Raw genomic sequence first — 22,309 nt, forward strand, 5'->3', positions numbered from 1 at the left:
TCAGGGAAGGCCTTGTTTATTTCAGCAGGACAATGCAAAACCACATACTGCAGCTATAACAACAGCATGGCTTCGTAGTAGAAGAGTCCGGGTGCTAACCTGGCCTGCCTGCAGTCCAGATCTTTCACCTATAGAGAACATTTGGCGCATCATTAAACGAAAAATACGTCAAAGACGACCACGAACTCTTCAGCAGCTGGAAATCTATATAAGGAAAGAATGGGACCAAATTCCAACAGCAAAACTCCAGCAACTCATAGCCTCAATGCCCAGACGTCTTCAAACAGTTTTGAAAAGAAAAGGAGATGCTACACCATGGTAAACATGCCCCGTCCCAACTATTTTGAGACCTGTAGCAGAAATCAAAATTGAAATGAGCTCATTTTGTGCATAAAATTGTAAACTTTCTCAGTTTAAACATTTGCTATGTTATCTATGTTCTATTGTGAATAAAATATTGGCTCATGTGATTTGAAAGTCTTTTAGTTTTCATTTTATTAAAATTTAAAAAACGTCCCAACTTTTCCGGAATTCGGGTTGTATATATGTAGTATGTAGTATGTGGTACTATGTGCAGTGTGTAAAACAAACAGAAAATACATTTACTGTAGTGTACTTACAGTGGAAGTCTACGAGGCAAGCATTGGGAGCTTCTGTGATTTCAATGACATGCCATTGATGCCATTGGCACTATGGAAGCAAATGGTTAGCAATATTAAATTTGGAATGTAATATGCAAAATGACAATGCAATATGTAAAATGGCAATGCATTTCTGTATTTACATTTACATTTTCCAATACATTTGTGCAACGTTTGGTGCAAAATGAAAATGAAAATTAAATTACATAATTTTCATTTGCCATTTCACACACTAGTTTTAATATGTAAAACGAATACTAATTTTAACGCTTTATAAGTATCAAAATTAAAATGACAATGTATTACAGAAATGATTAGATATGTATAACATTTTCAAGCAAAAACTGTGGCAAAATTATCATTCAAATGCTATTTTTCTTAATTGCATTAACACTCACAGTCAAGACACTTACAATTGCATTTTCATTCAATGTTTCAATGTAATGTGCACATTGAGAATGCATTCCGAGCCGATCACGTCTCCGCCCCCTCCTGCCATGTCAATCACTGCATGAACATGGCGAGGCTTGCAGAAGGTCAAGTGACTCAAGACTCAAGAAGAGGATTCAAGTGAGAGAACATGGACAAGACAGTTGGTCCGTGTACGTTTTGATCATTTCAGTTTATGGCTTCAATATTTAATTCGCAATTGTGGGCGGAGCTGAAACGCTGCTTTCATCTGATTGGCCGAATCGCTTCACCTTCAGCTCGCTCTTTTCATTCTTTCAGACAGAATAAGACTCAGTGCGAGTGAAGCACTGTAATGTCTGACACTACACTCATTGTTAATTAGCATAATATTTGAATCAGATGTAGCTGGGCACATAATTAGTGCTGCTGAGACCTGCAAATTATTTCTAGGTTGTAGTATTGGATAAATATTGTCCCACTGATAAATACAGTGCAAATAGTTCTGTCTCTTTGGATAAAGGTGAAATGGAAATTAAAATCAATAATAGGCTGAACAGTTCCATGTCTGTAACATTTACCATTCTCATCTTTTAAGTCATAAGGCACTAGGTATGTGTGTGTGACATTTAATAAATAATTGTGAAAATTAATATAGTTAAATTTTCTTAAATAAATTAGTAATATTCGTTTTATTGCATACTAAATTGAATGATGTTTCTCTTTTTAGTATTCTTTGTTGGGCTTGAGAAAGACAACATATATTTACCGTATTTTCCGGACTATAAGGTGCACTTCTTTTCTAAGTTGGCTGGTCCTGCGACTTACAGTCAGGTGCGACTTATTTATCAAAATTAATTTGACATGAACCAAGATCTACAGCGGCTGTAGACGGTAATGTTTCCTCTTGCTTCTGAATTAATGCGGCTTAGTCCAGTGCGACTTAAATATGTTTTTTTCCTCGTCATGACGTATTTTTGGACTGATGCAACATATACTTAGGGGGGACTTATAGTCCGAAAAATACTGGTAACATTATTATTATTATTTATTATGAGAGTAATTGACACAGACTAAAACTTTAATGTTTCACCAAATTCAGCTCAGATCTTCAGACTCGTATAACTGGCCAGACTTACCTTCCCAAAAAATACTATTTAATTTTATTCCATAAATGTAACTATCTTTATTTCCACTTCACTGTTATCCAAGGAGACAGAACTATTTGCACTGTTTTTATCAGTGGGACAATATTTATACAATACTATAACCTAGAAATAATTTGCAGGTCTCAGCAGCACGAATTATGTGCCCAGCTACATCTGATTCAAATATTATGCTAATTAACAGTGAGTGGTAGTTTCAGACATTACAGTGCTTCACTCGCACTGACTCTTATTATGTCTGAAAGAATGAAAAGACCGAGCTGAAGGTGAAGCGATTCGGCCAATCAGATGAAAGCAGCGTTTCAGCTCTGCCCACAAGTGCGAATGAAATATTGAAGCCATAAACCGAAATGATCAAAACATACAGGGACCAACTGTCTTGTCCATGTTCTCTCACTTGAATCCTCTTCTTGAGTATTGAGTCTCTTGACCTTCTGCAAGCCCCGCCTTGTTCATGCAGTGATTGGCTCGGAATGCATTTTCAATGTGCACATTGAATTTTGCTACATTCATTGCGGGACATTGAATGAAAATGCAATCATAAGTGTCTTGACTGTGAGTGTTAATGCAATTAAGAAAAATAGCATTTGAATGATAATTTTGCCACAGTTTTTGCTTGAACATTATACATTTCTAATCATTTCTGTAATACATTTTCATTTTAATTTTGCAACTTATAAAGCGTTAAAATTAGTATTCATTTTACATATTAAAACTAGTGTGTGAAATGGCAAATGGAAATTATGTAATTTAATTTTCATTTTGCACCATACGTTGCACAAATGTATTGGAAAATGTAAATGTAAATACAGAAATGCATTGCCATTTTACATATTGCATTGTCATTTTGCATATTACATTCCAAATTGAGTATTGCTACCCATATGCTTCCATATTAACACAGCATAACTGTTTAACCTGAAATAAGAGAAAATGGTATCAGTGATAAAAACAACATGAGCAAATGTGTGTGTGTGTGTGTGTGTGTGTGTGTGTGTGTGTACGCGAGAGAGAGAGAGTAGCTCTTTTACCATCTACAGTCAATGCTGGTGGGTCTGTCAATGTGTCATTAACAGAATGTAAGGCCAGGTGGCAGGCCGTCGCTATTGTACATTACTGGGTAGGCTCCAACAGACACATTGCCAAAATGTAGGCCTCCGGAGAGTCAAACGAGGGAGATTTTGGATTATCTCTGTGTGAGCTGAGTTCTGTGTGAATGCAAATGGCCAGCTGCCCTTGAAAAATGTAAACTCTGACTAGCATTTGACCTTAAGACTCAATCCAAGTAATTAAGTTACTGCGTTATTGTTATAACCTCGAGTAAAAGCTATTTTGGCATATGAAAGATATTTACTATGTAGCCCTATCGTATACTAGGTTACAAAACAGGGCCTGAAACTTTTCAAAAAATATGTTTTTGTATACAGTATGTATGTATTGTAAGTAGACATACTTACATACACACATACCAAATATATGCTTGAAAAAGGGAAAGCTATGCTAAAATATTTTTAGCTTTATATAAAATGTAACCTAAATTTGCTGTTAATCAATAGAAGACCAAATGTTGGTTTATAATTTACAATAGACATATATTGAAGGTAACAGGGTTTGAAGGCTAGTCAAAAGAAATTTGAAATGGAAAGGTATGAAATTACAGTATTTATTTGTCTTCCCACCAAATAATGTTAGTTCTTGGGAGTCACAATTTTAACACAGCAGTGTTATTTTCTAACTATTATAAATACTATTATAATATTTTTTCATATTTTGAATTAGCATATATTTTTGTTTTCAGTTAATTTTAGTAATTATGTTATTTGCTTTTGACATTTTCTTTAGTTTGTTTCTTAATACATTTTAAATTAAGTAATTGTTTTAATAATTTTAGTACTTCCACTTATTTCATTTACTTATTTCATTTCTTGTTTATAATTCAAGTTTAAGCTTTTAATCTAATATTTTATTTTATTTTGGTATTTTAATTATTAAAACTAATAATAGTTATAATAGTTATCAAAACTATTATTTAAAATAAAATAACAACACTGGGTAACGCGTAACATTGCATAAAATCTGTTAAATGTAATATATTTAGCTTATTTCATCTAATATATTATTGGTCATTGAAATAAGTAACTAAAGGACATTTACCATTAATTAAAACTTCAATTATGTTTTTGCATGCTAGGAATTGTTAGAAACAGCTGAGAAGGTCAAGACATCACTATTAGATGTTGTTAAAACTAGTTATTTTTTATGCTACAGAAATTGTATGTTAGATAAGTATCAAACTTGTCTGAGAGTTCTCACAATGTAAAAGATGGGATTTGTGGAGATAAAAAGTCATTGAACGTACTTGTACAATGTGCCACTTGTCATTGTTAGCAGCACAATGCCGTTCTCTTGACACAATGCAGTCAAGTAGCATTTATGTCCATGTAATTATTAGACCACTCACACATACAACTGCCCTACAAACATCACAATGTGTGGCACATTGTCAATTTCCTAGAGGTCGTGATTTTCTTTTAGGAAGAGATGCCTAAAATCATTCCTCTTTTGGTAGGCTTTGGTTGTAAAGTCCACACTCATATGGGGTGGCAATGTGTATTTCCTTTGAAGGCCAGCTAGAAGTTCCTCACAACTGACAGATAACAGACAAATGGTCATTCGTCCATTATGACCAATGCTCGGCGTCTTATTTATAACGGCCCCAGGGATGCCATTCTCTCCCAGTAAACTGGCCACCTCTCTTTCCAACAATAGTCCACACTGTCCTCGAGAGCCATAAATTATCTTCTAATATTAAATGCATCTGTCAGTGGACCGTCTGCATTGTGATACCCGTTCCAATACTCCATCTTCACATGGGACGCCCACCTTTGAGTGATGCAGGGTTATAATGTGTCCTAAAAAGGCTTGATGTTCTGAAGCCCTGGTGACAAGGCTCCTATATAAATACAGGACAGGTGAACTGGCCGCTCACTCTCTTATTTTCTACCGCTCGAGGGAGCAAGTTTTCCAGGCCTCTTGTGCAAGCTCTCCTGGGTGAGTCTACTTTAATGGATGGTTTATTTTAAACCGGTTGTTAGACTACAGCAGGTAGTGTATAGAGAAGCTTGACTTTTGAAATTAGAAAATTCTGATCCAAACCTGTATGACTTGGTGGAACAAAAATTTTGATCATATTCCCTAGAAGAAATAAAGTCATACAAGTTTGGAAACAATATGAGGGTGTTGCCAGAATTTCCATTTTTGAGTGAACTATCCTATTAATAATTGTATTACTTAATGAATTATTTGTTACATACAGTACACAGTGGAACAAATGAAATGCTTATATTTTACATTTTGAAAACAACTTAAAATACAGAAGTAGCGCTATAAAAATATTACAAATTAAAGCTATTTATGCTCAACTCAAGATATCAAATAAATAATAAAATATGTATTATTTACGGCAGACAGCAAGTCTGCCGTAGGGAGGGTAGATCCTAATTGAAGATTTCAGAAAAGCTTTTTTTAAGCACAGAAGATGAATCATTTATATTTAGCTTCAAGTGCTACGTGAATTCAACAAGCAAAGACAAGTATTTAATAAGCATGAGAAAATCCTTCTGCTTTTAAATGGACATGTCATGTGTTTGCACTCATGCCATTTGTGTTCAAACACCAGCTGTCTAAGCAAACATGTGCGATGAGGAAGAGACCACCGCTCTGGTGTGCGACAATGGCTCAGGCCTGGTGAAGGCCGGCTTTGCCGGGGATGATGCTCCCAGGGCTGTGTTTCCCTCCATTGTGGGCCGACCCCGCCATCAGGTGAGATGACAACGTTTATTCACGTCAACTGGTGCTTAGTCTTATTTTGATCCAGTCAGTAAAGCACCTCTTAAGTCACAGTACTTTAGCTTTGAACTTTGACATGTAAAGGTAATACTCTGCTATCATCAATCCTTGCTTCAAATGTTAATAAACAAACATTAATTCTAGAAAAGGAGTGTTACAGTATGTAAATCAGATGCAAATGCAGAATCGAAAGTCACCCTAAATGTGTAGATTGTGACTGAAAGCTTGCATTATGGTTCTTTAGGGTGTCATGGTCGGTATGGGTCAGAAAGACAGCTACGTAGGAGACGAGGCCCAGAGCAAGAGAGGCATCCTCACCCTCAAATACCCCATTGAGCATGGCATCATCACCAACTGGGATGATATGGAGAAGGTAGACCATACAATTATTTACTTTAATTTATTTACAATGTGTGGTCACAAAATTGCATTGTCTATTGTCAGTAGTGTAGGGATCTTTGGAGCACATCTCACACTGAAGTCAAACAAAATAACTTTCCGTTGGTCAATGAGGCAAATTCACATGAACAACTTGAACCCATTGCAAAATCTGTTGAAGCCTTTCACCTTCACACAAAATTCCCAATCACTTTGATTCCAGTTAAAATGAATGGATTTCTATGGAGTTACAATTGTGCCAAAAGCTCAGTTTTATGCTTTGCAAGTCATAACTAGATAAACGTTCTGCAACATCCAGATAAACAAATAGAATGTTAGGATTTTTTCAATAATGAGTTTTCTAAAATCTTTATATGCATTTATGTTTTTGTTTTATGAATGTGAATGAATCTATATTGTACAATATTCTGCATTTTAGAAAGATGGTGAGAAAACTCATTATTGAAAAAAAAAAAACAGATATTCAGGTAAAATGAATGTATATATTTTTTTCAATAATGAGTTTTCTTAAACCTTAAGATTAATTTATATTTCTGATCTATAAACTTGAATATATCTATAATCCTCAGGTTTTATCTTTGTTTTTTGTCAAAATAGTCAGAGTTTGAGGCTATGTCTACACTAGTGCATTTTCATTTAAAAAAGCATAACTTTTGCTACGGTTATGCCTATCAGTTCCACTACTCTGGCATTTTGATACTCGAAAAACAACTTTTGAATATGCTGCACAACCTGTTTTAGTTTGAAAACTCTGGGGTTGCATTTCAGTGAAAATGGACCAAAACTGAAAATTTTGAAAATGATGGCGTGGCTGCCTACATTCTCCATAGATATGTATTGGCAGATTCACCATTTGACCGCTCCAAGCACGTAGAGGCCATCTAAATAATAGGGAATTTACCCATATATATGTATTGTTGTACCTGCATGAATGGTCGTGACATGCGTTTTCGAACGTGTAGTGTGGGTGGAGATTGTTTCTGAAACGCAGTGAAAACGACAGTGTAGACGAGGATCATTTTCAGTTTTTAAAATACTGTTTCAAAATGGGAATGCACTATTGTAAACAGGGCCTGAGAAAGATGGTGAGAAAACAAATATAAATGTTCTATTTGTTAACCTGGATATCTGTAAAATCTGTTGCAGAACATTCACTGAGAGCATTAACAAGGAGGACGACACAAATTTAAACCAAAACAAACAGAAACAGTAGACATTCGAGTCAACAATTTTTTGACACAAACAGAAAGCTATAATTTTTGGAAACAGCCTTTACACAACAGAACAAGATGACATGGAGGATAACAAAACTAGACAACTTAAAAAAAAATATATATATATATAATATATACATCAACATATTTAAATTTATCTTACCAAGTACGCAATGAATGTAGACATGGACCGGAGACCTTTTGACACAAATGCAATCCCATACATTTTTCTCGTGAAAGTTTGCCAAACAATGGTAAGTGGGACCAGTGTTTCTCCATATATAATGAAAAATCCAATACTGTTTTCTCAGATCTGGCACCACACCTTCTACAATGAGCTCCGTGTGGCTCCTGAGGAACATCCCGTCCTCCTGACTGAGGCTCCTCTGAATCCCAAGGCCAACAGGGAAAAGATGACCCAGGCAAGTCCTTCTGAAGACTTCAGAATCATGCCATTAATGGTGTTATGCCCATAATATTAAAATATGTTGGTTTCTATTTGTATTTCAGATCATGTTTGAGACCTTCAATGTTCCGGCTATGTACGTTGCCATCCAGGCTGTCCTCTCACTGTACGCCTCTGGCCGTACAACAGGTTAGTGTCTATGTCATTGACCATACAGTAGTTGCTCAAAACTGTGTCTATTTGTTTTTTCATGCTTTTATGATATGCTCCAGGTATTGTGTTGGACGCTGGTGATGGTGTGACCCACAATGTTCCTGTATATGAGGGCTACGCCCTTCCACATGCCATCATGAGACTGGATTTGGCTGGCAGAGACCTGACTGACTACCTGATGAAAATCCTGACTGAGAGAGGCTACTCGTTCGTCACAACTGGTAATTTACCTCACTCTCTGCAGTTTTCACTTAAATTATACTGGTTATATTTTAATGCACTCACTTAATAGATAGTAAACTTTGTGTTAAATGTAAAATATTGATTAATTTGGACTATTTTATTCACCTTTTTCTTCCTGTAAAAATGGGCCATTCATAATTTCTATGAGTCTGACTTCCGGTCTCATCCACCGCCAGCTTTTTTAGCTGTACAAAACAGTTTGTTTTGTTGCTCGATATTGAAAATTGGTGTCTTACCATATTATTCAAATGCATTTTTAATTATGAACACACTGGCTTATAATGCAAACAGTTTTACCGTTTACTACACGTTGTTATTCTTCTCGTTATTTAATGAACCGGAAGTCTTGCCCATATGCTTATTTACGCGTTGAAGGAAAAGGTGGATAGTCTCGTAAGTGTTCAAGTTTCACCGTCTGTAATGAAATGTCCATTAGCTAAACAGCACCACCTTATGGTCAACGCTAGTATCAGCGGTTAAAAGTGAATTGAACCAGCTGCTTTTTAATAATTAAAAAGCATTTAATAGCTTTCTAACTCGCTATTACAGCCGAGAGGGAGATTGTTCGTGACATTAAGGAGAAGTTGTGCTACGTGGCTCTTGACTTCGAGAATGAAATGGCCACCGCAGCCTCCTCCTCATCCCTGGAAAAGTCCTACGAGTTGCCCGACGGTCAGGTCATCACCATCGGTAACGAAAGGTTCCGCTGCCCCGAGACCCTCTTCCAGCCCTCTTTCATTGGTCAGTTTCTCATTTGTTCATTTCAATATATGCACATTATTCATCGACCCCCTCCTTGTACTCCTTGGTTCTGATTTATTTCCCTAATACAAAATATTATTGGAAGATATCACATTTAGAATGATTTCCCATGGGAACTTCTGTATAGGATTAAAATGGCCTGTGTAGCATAATTTAGGCTAAAATATTTTAGAATATAATTCTCTGGGGATGTTTCATAAAGGATCAAATATCCCTGCAGTACTGTACATCGATCAGAATGTAGAGATACATGATTGTAAAACTCCTGTAGTTTCAGCTGCCTATACATCTATGTGATATCAAACTAAAGAGGGTAAAAATAAATCATAATTCAAAAAAAAATTTCAGGAGAAAATAGTTATTTTATTTTACTTTTTTATTTTTTACATGATTCTTATTTGATTTGATTATTTGATTTTTTTATTTTTATTTTTTTAGATGATTCTCATTATATTTGATTAGGATGAATATACCTCCCTATAAAAATACAAGAAATATGTATAAAATAATAAATTAATTTTAAATAACTTAATAAAGAGTAGCCATTATTTTTTTCTTTTAATTATTATTTTATATAATTATTTTATTTTCCATTATCCTTTTATAATTAGATCTAAGTTATTTAATATAAAATAATGATTTTAAATACAAATAATTTAAGAGTAACAATTTTACTTCCTCTATTATTCCAGCAGGTAATATGTATATATATACATATTAGATTATTATTATTATTATTATTATTATTATTATTATTAGAGTAGGATTAAATCTAAAATATGAGATATGTTTAAAATAACCCAATAATTATTTATGTCTGTTTTGTTTTCTCACAAGAAACAAAAATCACTCATTATTTTGATGGTCAACCACAAATTAATTAATTGGCATAATCATGTAGCTCTTGAGAAGGCAACATTTGTCATGTGGAGATAGCAAGAAAACATGTTCACATTCCTGTAGGCTTCTTCTTAATGATAGACAAGCTTTGAATATCCCTACATTATTTTTTTTTATCAATTATTCATGCAAGTTTCTAGCAATTTTGAAACGAGGCCTACACTGAACCACTAAGCCCACACTCAAAATATATTCTCCCGTTTGAGCCATTGCCAAGCTTACATTGCCATTGATGAAAAATTCATGTTATTAATAATTCTCAATCATTTGCTCATCAGTCTATGCATAGCAGCAGAATTAAACCCACCTTCCAATGGGCACAGCGAAGCGGTCAAGCTTCCCACTGAGAAAAATTCAACCAACTGCATTTTTAGAGCTTTTTCATACATTACAGTGCACTTTTAGGTGAGGTGACATGGTGACAGATCACCTTTTGTCAGGAACTAATTAGGAGTGTTTCAGTATATGGCCAAAGGCTGAGGGGCTATTTATGGTGTACATGGTTCTTAATCTTGGAATTGTACATCAATCACTGTTTCCTTATCCAGTGGAGTTGATAGGACAGTGGCTAACCAGAATTCTTCCCTTAATGAAATCAGAGTGATTATGTAATCTTGAATTAGCATGATACTGCATATGTAATGCATTTAAATGGTAGTGTGTTTCATTCGTCATTTAAATTGCATTGTCTGTAGGTATGGAGTCTGCTGGTATTCATGAGACCACTTACAACGGCATTATGAAGTGCGACATTGACATTCGTAAGGATCTGTATGCCAACAATGTATTGTCTGGCGGTACCACCATGTACCCTGGTATCGGTGACAGGATGCAGAAAGAAATCACAGCTCTGGCTCCCAGCACCATGAAGATCAAGGTACAGTTTTCTTTTTTTTTTTCTTTTACATTAACATTTTATTTTATGTATAATTAACTTTATGTTTAAATCTACAAAATGAATAGGCAAAGCCAATGTATTCTTTGTTTATGTTTCATATTCTATGTTTAAATCTCCAATAACTAATATGCAGAACTGATGTTAAATTATTGTTACATTTCTAGACACAATAGTAAATTAGTAATAATCAGAATTAAACAAAACAGAACAATTAAACAAAACTATAATACTATATTCATTATGGATATTAAAAAGAATAATAATTTTAATACTAATAATCACAAATCAATAATACAAAGTGCATTATTAATATTTTAATAACAATGTATTATTATTATTATTATTAGTTGAAATAGTAGTAGTAGTTATAATTAAATATGCATAATGTATTATTGTAATTATGGATTATTGATATATTAACAAAATAATAATAACAAAAATTTATAGATATTCATAATGTATATTTTATTATTGTAATTATGGATTATTAATATTTTTATAATTATTATTACAAATCTCAAATAATAATGCCATATATTTATTACTATTATTATATTTTTACATTTAGTCATTTAGCAGATTCTTTTATCCAAAGCGACTTACAACTGAGGACAATGGAAGCAATCAAAATCAACAAAAGATCAATGATATGCAAGTGCTGTGACAAGTCTCAGTTAACTTAACGCAGAACATGTAGCAAGGGCTTTTAAATAATATAATAAATAAAAAGAAAGAAAACAGATAGAATAGAAAAAGAATAGAGCAATAGAGTTTGTTGTTTATAGAAAACAAGCAGTTAGTAAATGAATAGAGGGCAAGTATAAAAGGGGCAAGTTTTTTAAAGAATAGAATTAGAATAGAGAGTGCAAGTGTTAGAGGGTCAAATAAAGATGGAAGAGATGTGTTTTTAGCCATTTCTTGAAGATGACAAGGACTCGGATTGAGCTGTGCAGGTCATTCCACCAGGAGGGAACAGTTAATGTAAAATTCCATGAAAGTGGTTTTGTGCCTCTTTGAGATGCACAATAAAGCGACGTTCACTTGCAGAATTCAAGCTTGTAGAGGCACATAAGTCTGAAGTAATGACTTTAATAAAGGTGTGCAGGGCCAGTGGTGATTTTGTAGGCAATTATTGCATTAATGCCTTGAATTTTATGCGAGCAGCTATTTGGAGCCAGTGCAAATTGATAAACAGAGGTGTGACGTGCATTCTTTTCGGCTCATTAAAAATTAATCTTGCTGCTGTGTTTTAATATTATTAAAATGTTTAAAAAATATTGTTTTATTTTTTTGTAATTTGTAACAGTTTGTTGTTGATAATAATAATAATAATAATAATAATGATGATGATCATGATAATGATAATGATGATAATTATTGTTATCGATAATGGTTATGGTGACGACTAAAAATCATTCAATTTTCCTTTTTCCATTACAGATGATTGCCCCTCCTGAGCGTAAATACTCTGTCTGGATCGGCGGCTCCATCTTGGCATCCCTGTCGACTTTCCAGCAGATGTGGATCAGTAAAGATGAGTACGAGGAGGCCGGACCCTCCATTGTCCACAGGAAGTGCTTCTAAATCCCTCCTCTTTCATTCTCCTCTGTCCTGGACTCTCCTTCTAGCCTTTGCACCATGTCAAGTCTTGTGTTTGTACTGCGGATGTTTGTTTCAAGTTCCCCTGTACAAGGATTCACATCTACAGCCACAATGAATTGTTCAATAAAGACATTTACATATTTTCAATAAATTTCTCTTTGCATTTATAAGCACTTTCTTAGACAAATTGACAGTATGTTCTTCAGCTTTCAAGTTTGAGATCATTCTTCATCAAGGCCACCGGATGGCAGACTGCTGCTGTGATATTACCATGAAACACTCTTGAGATCAGGGTACTAACTTGATTAACAATTTATGCTAAATAACTTCAAACCTGAAGTAAATAAGCGTCAAACCTGCTTATAACCATATTAAAATGTCATTTGATCCTCTGAACCTAAATGCCCATTTAATCTGACAATAATGCAGATTTGATCCTGCCCTTTAAGGGTTTTACTGTGATCATCAATAGCCCTAAATATATGATGACGATAAGAAAACAGGTCAGTTTAATGTAGGCCAAATGCGCAGCTGATACTTTCTTTCTGAGCAACAGAATAGTACACTGTGTCTCACAGCTGAAACCTACCAATCTAGGGCAAAAATATTGAAGGTAAAAAATGCTATTGCAGTATAGCATATAGTATTGAATCTGTGTGAAAACAGTTTGTTTTAAAACTTTGTTTAAATGCTCTTCAAATCCCTCTAGAAGCATCCTATTACATATTATTCATCTGTAGTCCTGACTGAAATGAACCATAAAATGTTTGAAACTATGGCTCCTTAAAGGAATAGTTTACCCTTAAATGAAAATCTGATGAAAATGTCTTGATGTCTTGATCTTGTGAAGTAAAAAGCTGCATGTTTGTAAGAAACAGATCCATTATTAGGGTGTTAAACTTTAAAACTGTTACTTCTGGCCAAAATTTGGACTCTCATTCTGAAGGCACCCATTCGCTGTAGAGGATCTGTTTCTCTAAAGGGATAGTCCATCCAAAAAGATTTGGACTCTTTGACTTTGTTCTGCTGAACACAAAAGAAAATATTTTTTTTAAATAAGATTTTTAATATATGTTTTTGTCCATAAAATAAAAGTTAATGTATAATAAGGCCAAAATAAGGCTAGACCCCAATGTTCTTCAAAATATCTTCTTCTCAGCAGAAAAAAGAAATTCATCCATGTTTGGAATGACATGGGGAGAGTGAATGGCTCCCATCTATGTACTGTATCAACTCCAGTTTCTAATTATAACAAGTAGACCCAGTTTTGTGGGTTCTGGACGATGTGTGTTGTACAGTAGGAGAGGGTTAAGAAGCCTGACTTATCACTGCCCCACTTCTGACTGATGGAGAAATCAAAGACAAATGAAGGTGGAGACATCTAGGAGGTTACAGTGATTAATGCATCTAGACAACAAGAGAAAGAGAGAGAAATAGAGAGAAGGGGAGGGGGGAAGAAACAGAAAGTAGGCTCAGATCCATTATGAAATGCTTATTAGAATCTTATTTCGCTGCTCCTTTATTTCGCACACAATGCAGCGCATTCATTACTGGTGAAGAACATTGCAATCTTCTAGTGTTTGGCTCAGGTTCGGAAGTGCTGCTCAATAGCCCACCGTGTGTGATTACTGATACAGACCAAACTTTCTGATTGTATGTATTGATTAAATGCAAGTGTTTGGTAATTAATCCCTTCCTACACAGCAGTGGATCTGTCATGCTGAGAGGAGGCAGATATCAGTCCTGCCACTTTAGATTTTCAGCTCCTACAAATGATACACTTCTTGCAGTATACATTATAGCTATCTATTATGTGTTGTACTATCTATCTATCTATCTATCTATCTATCTATCTATCTATCTATCTATCTATCTGTCTATCTGTCTGTCTGTCTGTCTGTCTGTCTGTCTGTCTATCTATCTATCTATCTATCTATCTATCTATCTATCTATCTATCTATCTATCTCTCTGTCTGTCTGTCTGTCTGTATGTCTCTCTCTCTGTCTGTCTGTCTATCTATCTATCTGTCTGTCTCTCTGTTGTCTGTCTATTTATCATCTACTTTTAAGTTTATCAGAGTCATCCTTCAGGAGAGGGAGTGTGCAAAAATGACTTTAACAGAGTTGGGGACTGCAATGGTGTCAGAAGGGATATGTAAAACGATAATCTATGGTCTATTTTAGGTACATTACTAAAATATTTATATGAACGATCCTGAAATAATAATTTTAAAACAAACGTCTAATTTATTAAAATGTATTTTTTTAAACTCGTAAATGCTACAAAAGCCCCAGTTGAAACGTTGTCCCATCCCAGGTGCGCTCAGGGACTGTGGCCCCGCCTGCATTAGTAAACCCCTCTAGTGCTGGATCCGCCGGTCAGAAGAGCCTCTGAATCCAGCGCTAACATTCTCTGCCTCCCCTTGCGTGTGCTGCGCGCTCGGGTCGATGTTGCGCATTTAACACTGTCCACATGCGGAATACACAGTCCTCTTCCCCCGAAGAAGTGCTAAAGGACTCACTCCCATCTCTGTTCGGACTACTCGACAAACTCCAACGATTCTACGGAGATTTATATTCCCCTGGAAAAAGGATAAAGAACCAAAGAAAGGGAAAAGTGCGCTGAATGCTGTAAGTACGCACCTTTGTTTTCTCTCCACGACGCGTCCGCTTGTCCCTGCAGTTTTCTCATTAACGAATGCAGTTTTCATTATAGGTTTATTAACTTTAGAGGTAAAGATGCGGAACTTCTAAGTTTGTAGTGTTGGATAGAATCCACATTTGACGAGCTGTGATGCTGGAGATGTGAGGCTGGTGACGGACAATCTTATGGCAACTTCTGTATCTCAGACAGTATTGACGGATCCAATGCATTTGTCATGCTGTGCTGCTTCAATAGTCAACGCATGGGGTGTATAGAATCTGAAAAGATGTTTAGACTTAAATATTCATTTGCACTTAAAAAAAATCAATGATTTTCTTCTGTGAGATCGAGCATTAAAAGGTTGGTTTAATTATCTCTGCATTATGGGGAAGCACAAATGATCCCCAAAGTTGAGAGACCTTTATTTACATTATACACAAAAAGGAGAGAGGAGGAAACCTATTGACAAAAACATGGGTGATGTGAAGCCTATCTAATCAGTAACATTTGTTGAGAAAGATTCATTTGATAACATCTTATCATTTAACATGTAACAAAGTTTTTAGTGCTATGACGAAGGCTAAGATGCAGATTGGTCAACCGGAAAACATTTCAGTTGATTTCACTATAGAGGCCCATATTTAGCCTATGTGATAGCTAAAATGTAAAGTCATGGATAATTATGAAGAGGTTCATTTTGCAACATTGACCATCTGACCGTACATTATCTCTTAAAATATGGCTACTAAATAAATATGAAACACTGAATTGATATTAATATGAAATAGATTAAAAAATGATTTGCTTTTTTGTTTTGCTTTTTTGGAAAAAAAGACGGGCAGCTATGAAACATAAGATAAGGTCAGATATACAGGGTTGCCATTGGCAACGGTCATTATTGGGAAATATAAGAGGACTGAACCACCAAGAATCAATTCTTCCAAAGAGCCAACTGAATTATAGCAACTGAGCTTTAGTACACTGAAATACATTTTCCTCAAAAATTAACAAAGTATTTTTTTTTTAAATTATCAAATTTACATGTAGATATTGGCAAAGTGGCCAAGCTTTAGCTGATTTATCAGTTTAGCCATTAGATCAGTCTTTAACTAACACAGATAAACACATTTTGAGGAAGAATAGTGGTGCAAAGTGATATCAAAATCCAATGGACTGGTCTTTAACTAATGGAGATAATAAACACATACGCAGGAAGACTAGTGATGCAAAATGGAAAGCAGTAGACTATAGTGGTTATTTTTCTGTACTTGGAAACACCCTGTTTATAAAAGAAAACAAACCCCCCCAAAAATGGTGTTTGTAAAATTCAAAGCTTAAGTGTCTCCATCATCCCTTGGGAACTTAAAATCCTCCAGGAGATTTGACAATAATTGATGTGCCTCTTAAAAGAGTTTTTAGGTCAGCATTATTCAGACACGCCACATTATGCGCAGATTCAGGTTTTCTCCCATCCACTGCTTGGGTACTGCTGGTCTCTTGGGCTTTCCAACCTGCGGCTCCATAGCAACGGAAAAAAAGACCGATTCCACTAGTGACACTTCTCAGGGCCACCAGAGCCACATTCCATTGTATCTTCCCTGATAAGTATCAGGAGACTTTAAAGGACATCTTCCCCTAACTCAACCACTCAGCTTCCAATGCTTTATCAGTACATTCAGCGATTGTTCCGGTTTCAAGATGTTTCCTAAATTTGCGATGTTTTTATATGAAACCGAATCTCATGCTGAAAATTTCTCTTTGGTTATCTTCAGAAGCTGTATAGCAAAGGCTAAGTTTAGGACTACAGGAGATGTCAGAAGACAGGAAATCCACCTCAGCTTTCAAGTTGATGTACTCTGACTGCTCCGTTCAGCAAATTCTGCCTTTGCTATGCTGCCATCTCAAACTACCGTACTTCAGCAACATGTCAAGATCCTCTCAAGAGCCCTAATAAATACATCAAAGCTCTCTTTTCATTTCTGTGGCATTCAGTGGGGGCTTTTGACCAATGTGCAATATTCAAAACACAATGAGTTTGATTGCTGTTGTGATTGGGCATAAAAGACTCCAGGCAGATTGCCTCCAGAAAACGGTAATAAGAAGACAAACAACATTATCAGTATTGTAAGGCATCTTCAGCATGCCGGTCAAGGGTTCTGCTTATAACAAATAGGAACTGCAGCTGTGCAGCTGTGAGGCTGTGCGGCTGTGGTGATCTATCCATTATGGGGATGGGGTTGGAAGCTCTCTGTTATCCTGTGTCCCACTGAGATAAGAAGCAGAGAGGAGGATTTTAGCAGACTGGATTTGCAGCCACACACTGTCCACTTCAGGCTTCTAAGCGATTTACGTATACAAGCAGGCCGAATAATTCCAGGGCTCCGTCTGTGATGGTTTGTCTGGTTTATAGCAGCTGCAGTGTTGGAGAGTAACTAACTAAAAGTAGCAGACATATAAGTGTTCAAGCACAAGCTACTCTTTCTGCGTCTGTGCTGTGGGAATTATCAAATATACCCTCCCAAACAGTTCTTTCTCCCTCACTATCTCACACTGTGTGCAGCATTTGGAAGTCCAATTTATTCTAGTGAATCAGTCATTTTAAATGGTCTCTTCTCCAGCTCTTTCTCTGTGGATTTTGAAAGTTTGATTCATTATAGTAAAGCAGTTCGTCCTAAATGGTCCTTTTCACAAATGTGACCCAGGAGCACAAAACCAGACATAAGTAGCACGGGTATATTTGTAGCAATAGCCAACAATACATTGAATGGGTCAAAATGATATATTTTTCTTTTATGGCAAAAATATAAGTAAAGATCGTGTTCCATGACAATATTTTGGAAGTTTCTTACCGCAAAACAAATTTTTTATTTATTTATTATTAGATATTTAGATATCAGTGCTACTAAGGTGGTTACTAAAGTTACTAGTTGTAAGTTAGCTTTTATTATCGCATTAGTGTGTCATCAAACTCACAGGTGCAAAGAAACCTCAAAGTTTGGCAAAATATCAATTAAACAAATGAACGAAGGATCAGAAACGGGGCACTTAGCCTACATTTGCCATAATGAAGAAGGGGATAATTGAGAGCGCTTGCACATAGGTGAGTAGACATTAGAATGGGGCTCTTCCATTGATCTACTGTATATATAATGATAATAAAAGTTCTCCATTACAGATCAGCGGGCACTCCAGTCATGCGTAAATGTTTATATTGGTTAAAGTATGTAATGCTGAAGAGAGATTGTAAGTTTATAACGAGTCAGTTTTTACAGTTTTAAGATATCAGGGGATGTCACTTCGGAGGTACACAGAACAATCAAAGCAAATAAGCAATACTTACTGTACATATAAAGTAGGAAGACTGTAGAGAGTACGTCAATAGGAAAACAAAGCTAAATAGAGTGTTTAGGTTTTATTTATATAAATGTACCTCATCCAATTGAACACTATACCTTAATTTACTGTGAACCCCTCATTGTTTTATGCCATCTAAATGCCTCTTATTAAATCATTAATGGTCATAGTTTTATTTATAAAACATTTTGTGTGTATTTAGTACAATAATAGTCAAATGCAGAGCATAACATTACATAGCACTATTTAACAGATCAGAGAATTTAAGTAAGTTTAGTGCTATTTTTGTGTTTATCTGCTTCAGAGGACAATTAGATTGGAGCATGGCAAACTACAGCTGAGTAGCCGTTTACCAAATGAATGGACATAAGTGCATTTCATTAAGATCTGATGGCTTCATTATTATATTATATGCTCTTCAGTTAAGGACCGTCATGTACTTGACAACACGTGGATTGAAGGAATCAATAAATGGAGCCCTTAAATTGATTTAATTTTCCCTGGAGAGTGAGCGGCTGAATGGACGGATGAATAAAAAGATGAGAACCTCTCTGAGGAACAATATACGGCCATTGTTTGTACTCTACTGATATGGTGTAAAGCAGCGGCGGTCCTCCAGGGGCCAATAATTGTTCTCCGTATTGACTTGCGGATTCTTTGATGAGCTCAGACTGACTGTAGCCCATGGGAGGGGTTAGATGACATGTTGTGATAGAACATGGCCTTGGTTCTCATTTATTTTTCATCAGCTTCACCTCGCTTGTTCATAACGCTGGTGTTCAGACAGCTCCAGAACTGCTTTGCTGTGATTCTACTAGTCTCGCACCAATGTATATATATGAGCCCCAGTCTTACCCTACTTTACAGCTGTGTGGTGAAGCCGTGAAGTCACCAGGGGAAAGGCAAGCGGACACAGATCCAGGCCAGCCTGTCCCCCTTTTGCCCTCCCTCTCTTTTCGCCTCTGTATGCCACTTTCCCTCTCTGTCTCTCCCTCCGTCTCACTCGCTCGCTCTTGTACTCTCTTGCTCCTCTGAGTCCCACAGCTCTGTTTCTCTCCTGTCTTCTCTGCGGTTTACTCATTGGCCCAGATGAAACCCACACTTTAGTTACCCTTCTCCTTCCAGACAGCTCACAGAAGCAAGTGCCACTTCTATTGCTCTTTCAAATATGGCATCTAATGGCTGTGGATAGGAATGATATCGCACACCATTCGGTTTATTGAGGAGAGCTGTCCTATTTCTTTTCTAAGCGATTGGACTTAGGACTGTCGCCTGGCGGATGATAAAATGGGCAAGAAATCCCTTTGAAGGAGGAAGCCGAACCATATTTGCATACCAGTATTTTAAATACTTAAAAATTTGTTAAGGAGCTATTTATATGTGAAATAATCCTTTTAGTTTTGTTGTTGAACTTAGTGTATTTAGAGTGATTCAGTAATAATAAATATACTTTGACTTTAATTTACACTTATTTACACTACTGTTCAGAAGTTTGGGGTTGGTATGATTATTTTGATGTTTCTCAAAGAAGTTTCTAATGCTCAACAAGGCTTTCTTTCTTTTATATATATATATATATATATATATATATATATATATTATATATATTTTTTGTTGTTGTTGTTGTTAACCTTCAGAAGCTTTCATGTTAATAATAATAAAAAAAAGTTTTGGGAATTAATGTAAGGAATTTCACTGTTTTTCATAGAGTTTGTTGCTGTTAATTATATGAGAAATATACTTAATCTGGAAATTAGATGAGGTGGTAAAATAAAACATGCATATGAGTTGATGTTCTCTTGATTTGTGTTTACGTGAAAGTGCAATAATTCTGGCAAAATGTAAAAAGAAATTTCCCAACTGACGATAATCATCATTTTTGAGCAAAATAATTGCGATTCTCAGTTTAACCATTGTCATTCAGCCCTATATTGTGAAATATTTCAATCATTTTAAATAACCAATTTCTATGTTACTGTTTTCAGACATAATTTATTTCTGTTATGGCGAAGCTGAATTTTCAGCATCATTACTCCAGCCTTAAGTGTCACATTATTCTTCAAAAATAATTCTAATACTGATTTGGTGCTCAAAAATAACATATATAAAATAATATATATATAAAAACAGCTTAATATGTTATTTTAATACAGACTTGAGCATGGACTCTTTTGATCAGAAATCACCTGTAACATCCTAACAGTGCTGTAGAAACCATCTTGGCAACTGTCCTTGCATTATAATGGTGAGTTTTGCATGCGCAAGCACTAAAATTTGATTATTGGATATTAATGGTTGTGCATGGCTTTAAGAATGGTACAATATTAGATGCCTCTCTTATGAAAACAAACACTGTTCATGGGAAGGTTAAGCTCTCAGAGAGTTGTCAGTACCTGGTACTGTCCATGTTTCTGAAACAGCAAGTTTGACTGCCCTCAGGCAGGCTTTTGGAAGAGAGCAACCCAGTGTTCACTGCTACTGCTGCTGTAAAATGATACAGTGACTATGTGGAAGTGAACTAAGCTTCATATGAGATGTTCCTCGACAAATCTCAGGAAGAAAAATCTTATGTTGTTTTTCAGGATATTAAGGTGGGCTTAATTCCCTCCTGAATCCTTATTGTGTTCCTCTTCTTTGATGAGCGTGGGATATTAAGTTAAGAGAGCAAGACACGTGTTTTTAAGCCTCAAACAGTTTATAGCAAACCTGCCATTTCTAACATGCTTAATGCATCACTTCCATTAACGGTAACAATGCAAATGTGATTATAGTTGTCGTGGCAACAGTGGAAGACATTCAGAGTGAATATTTGGCTTCACCTTTAATAAATAATTGCTTTAATGAAAGGGCATTGGGCTTTGTGTTTTTTTAAGTTAACAGGGAAAATGCAAAAACTTATTAAATTAAAATTATGCTTCTAGGTCAGTATGTGCTAGGTTTTTTCTTCTTCTTGAGAATTGCTGCCATATATTAGGAACTTGCATAACTAAGTGGAATAAATAATTACCCAAAATAGACAAAAGTGTCTCTGAACTAATAATGAAGTCTGAAAAACCAATGTAAGATTTTGTAATCTAGTATTTGGTTCTGCATGTATCAAGTGTCCAAATGTGAAATATAATGTATACATTAGCTGTGTTTGAAGCCATTAATTGTCGATAAATGCATACTGTACCTGTTACCATATTTTCTATGTTAGTATTGGTGTTTCTATAGAAAATATGGTTAAGAAATGCATTTATCGACAGTAAAATATGGCTTAAAATGCGGCTAACAATATACATTGCTTTTCTTTGTTTTCCCAGCATATTAGTTCATATTTTATTTCATGCAGTTTTAAGTCATTATTATCATATTGTTAAATATCATATTATTTTATAGTCCAGTTATTTTCCAGTTTTTTATTTATCAATTTGTTTTGTTTTGTTATTGCTTCGACTTCCTTTGCTTATGTTTAGTTTTTTTTTCAGTCTTTTATTCTTGTTCTGTTTTTGCTTAGCCTCTTTGCTTAAGTTTAGTTTTTTGTAGATGTTTTGCCTTTCTTTGCTTTGTATATAATTTATTTTAATTTAGTTTCATTTGTTTTTTATTTTGTAGTCGTTTTGTCTTG

The 22,309-nt window shown here is 35.3% G+C and overlaps 1 protein-coding gene across 1 annotated transcript; it reads left to right on the forward strand.

Moving 5' to 3' along the window:
• Positions 1-5,157: 5,157 nt before the first annotated feature.
• Positions 5,158-12,852, forward strand: acte1 (actin, epsilon 1). Its single transcript, XM_059535606.1, has 9 exons — positions 5,158-5,266; positions 5,895-6,037; positions 6,309-6,437; positions 7,989-8,099; positions 8,188-8,272; positions 8,356-8,517; positions 9,089-9,280; positions 10,897-11,078; positions 12,540-12,852. Exons 2-9 carry the CDS (start codon positions 5,909-5,911, stop codon positions 12,681-12,683), a joined length of 1,134 nt encoding a protein of 377 aa, XP_059391589.1. The 5' UTR covers positions 5,158-5,266; positions 5,895-5,908; the 3' UTR covers positions 12,684-12,852.
• The last annotated feature ends 9,457 nt before the right edge of the window (positions 12,853-22,309 follow it).

Source organism: Carassius carassius, chromosome 43 (assembly GCF_963082965.1).
Source record: "Carassius carassius chromosome 43, fCarCar2.1, whole genome shotgun sequence".
NCBI classification, from domain to species: domain Eukaryota; kingdom Metazoa; phylum Chordata; class Actinopteri; order Cypriniformes; family Cyprinidae; genus Carassius; species Carassius carassius.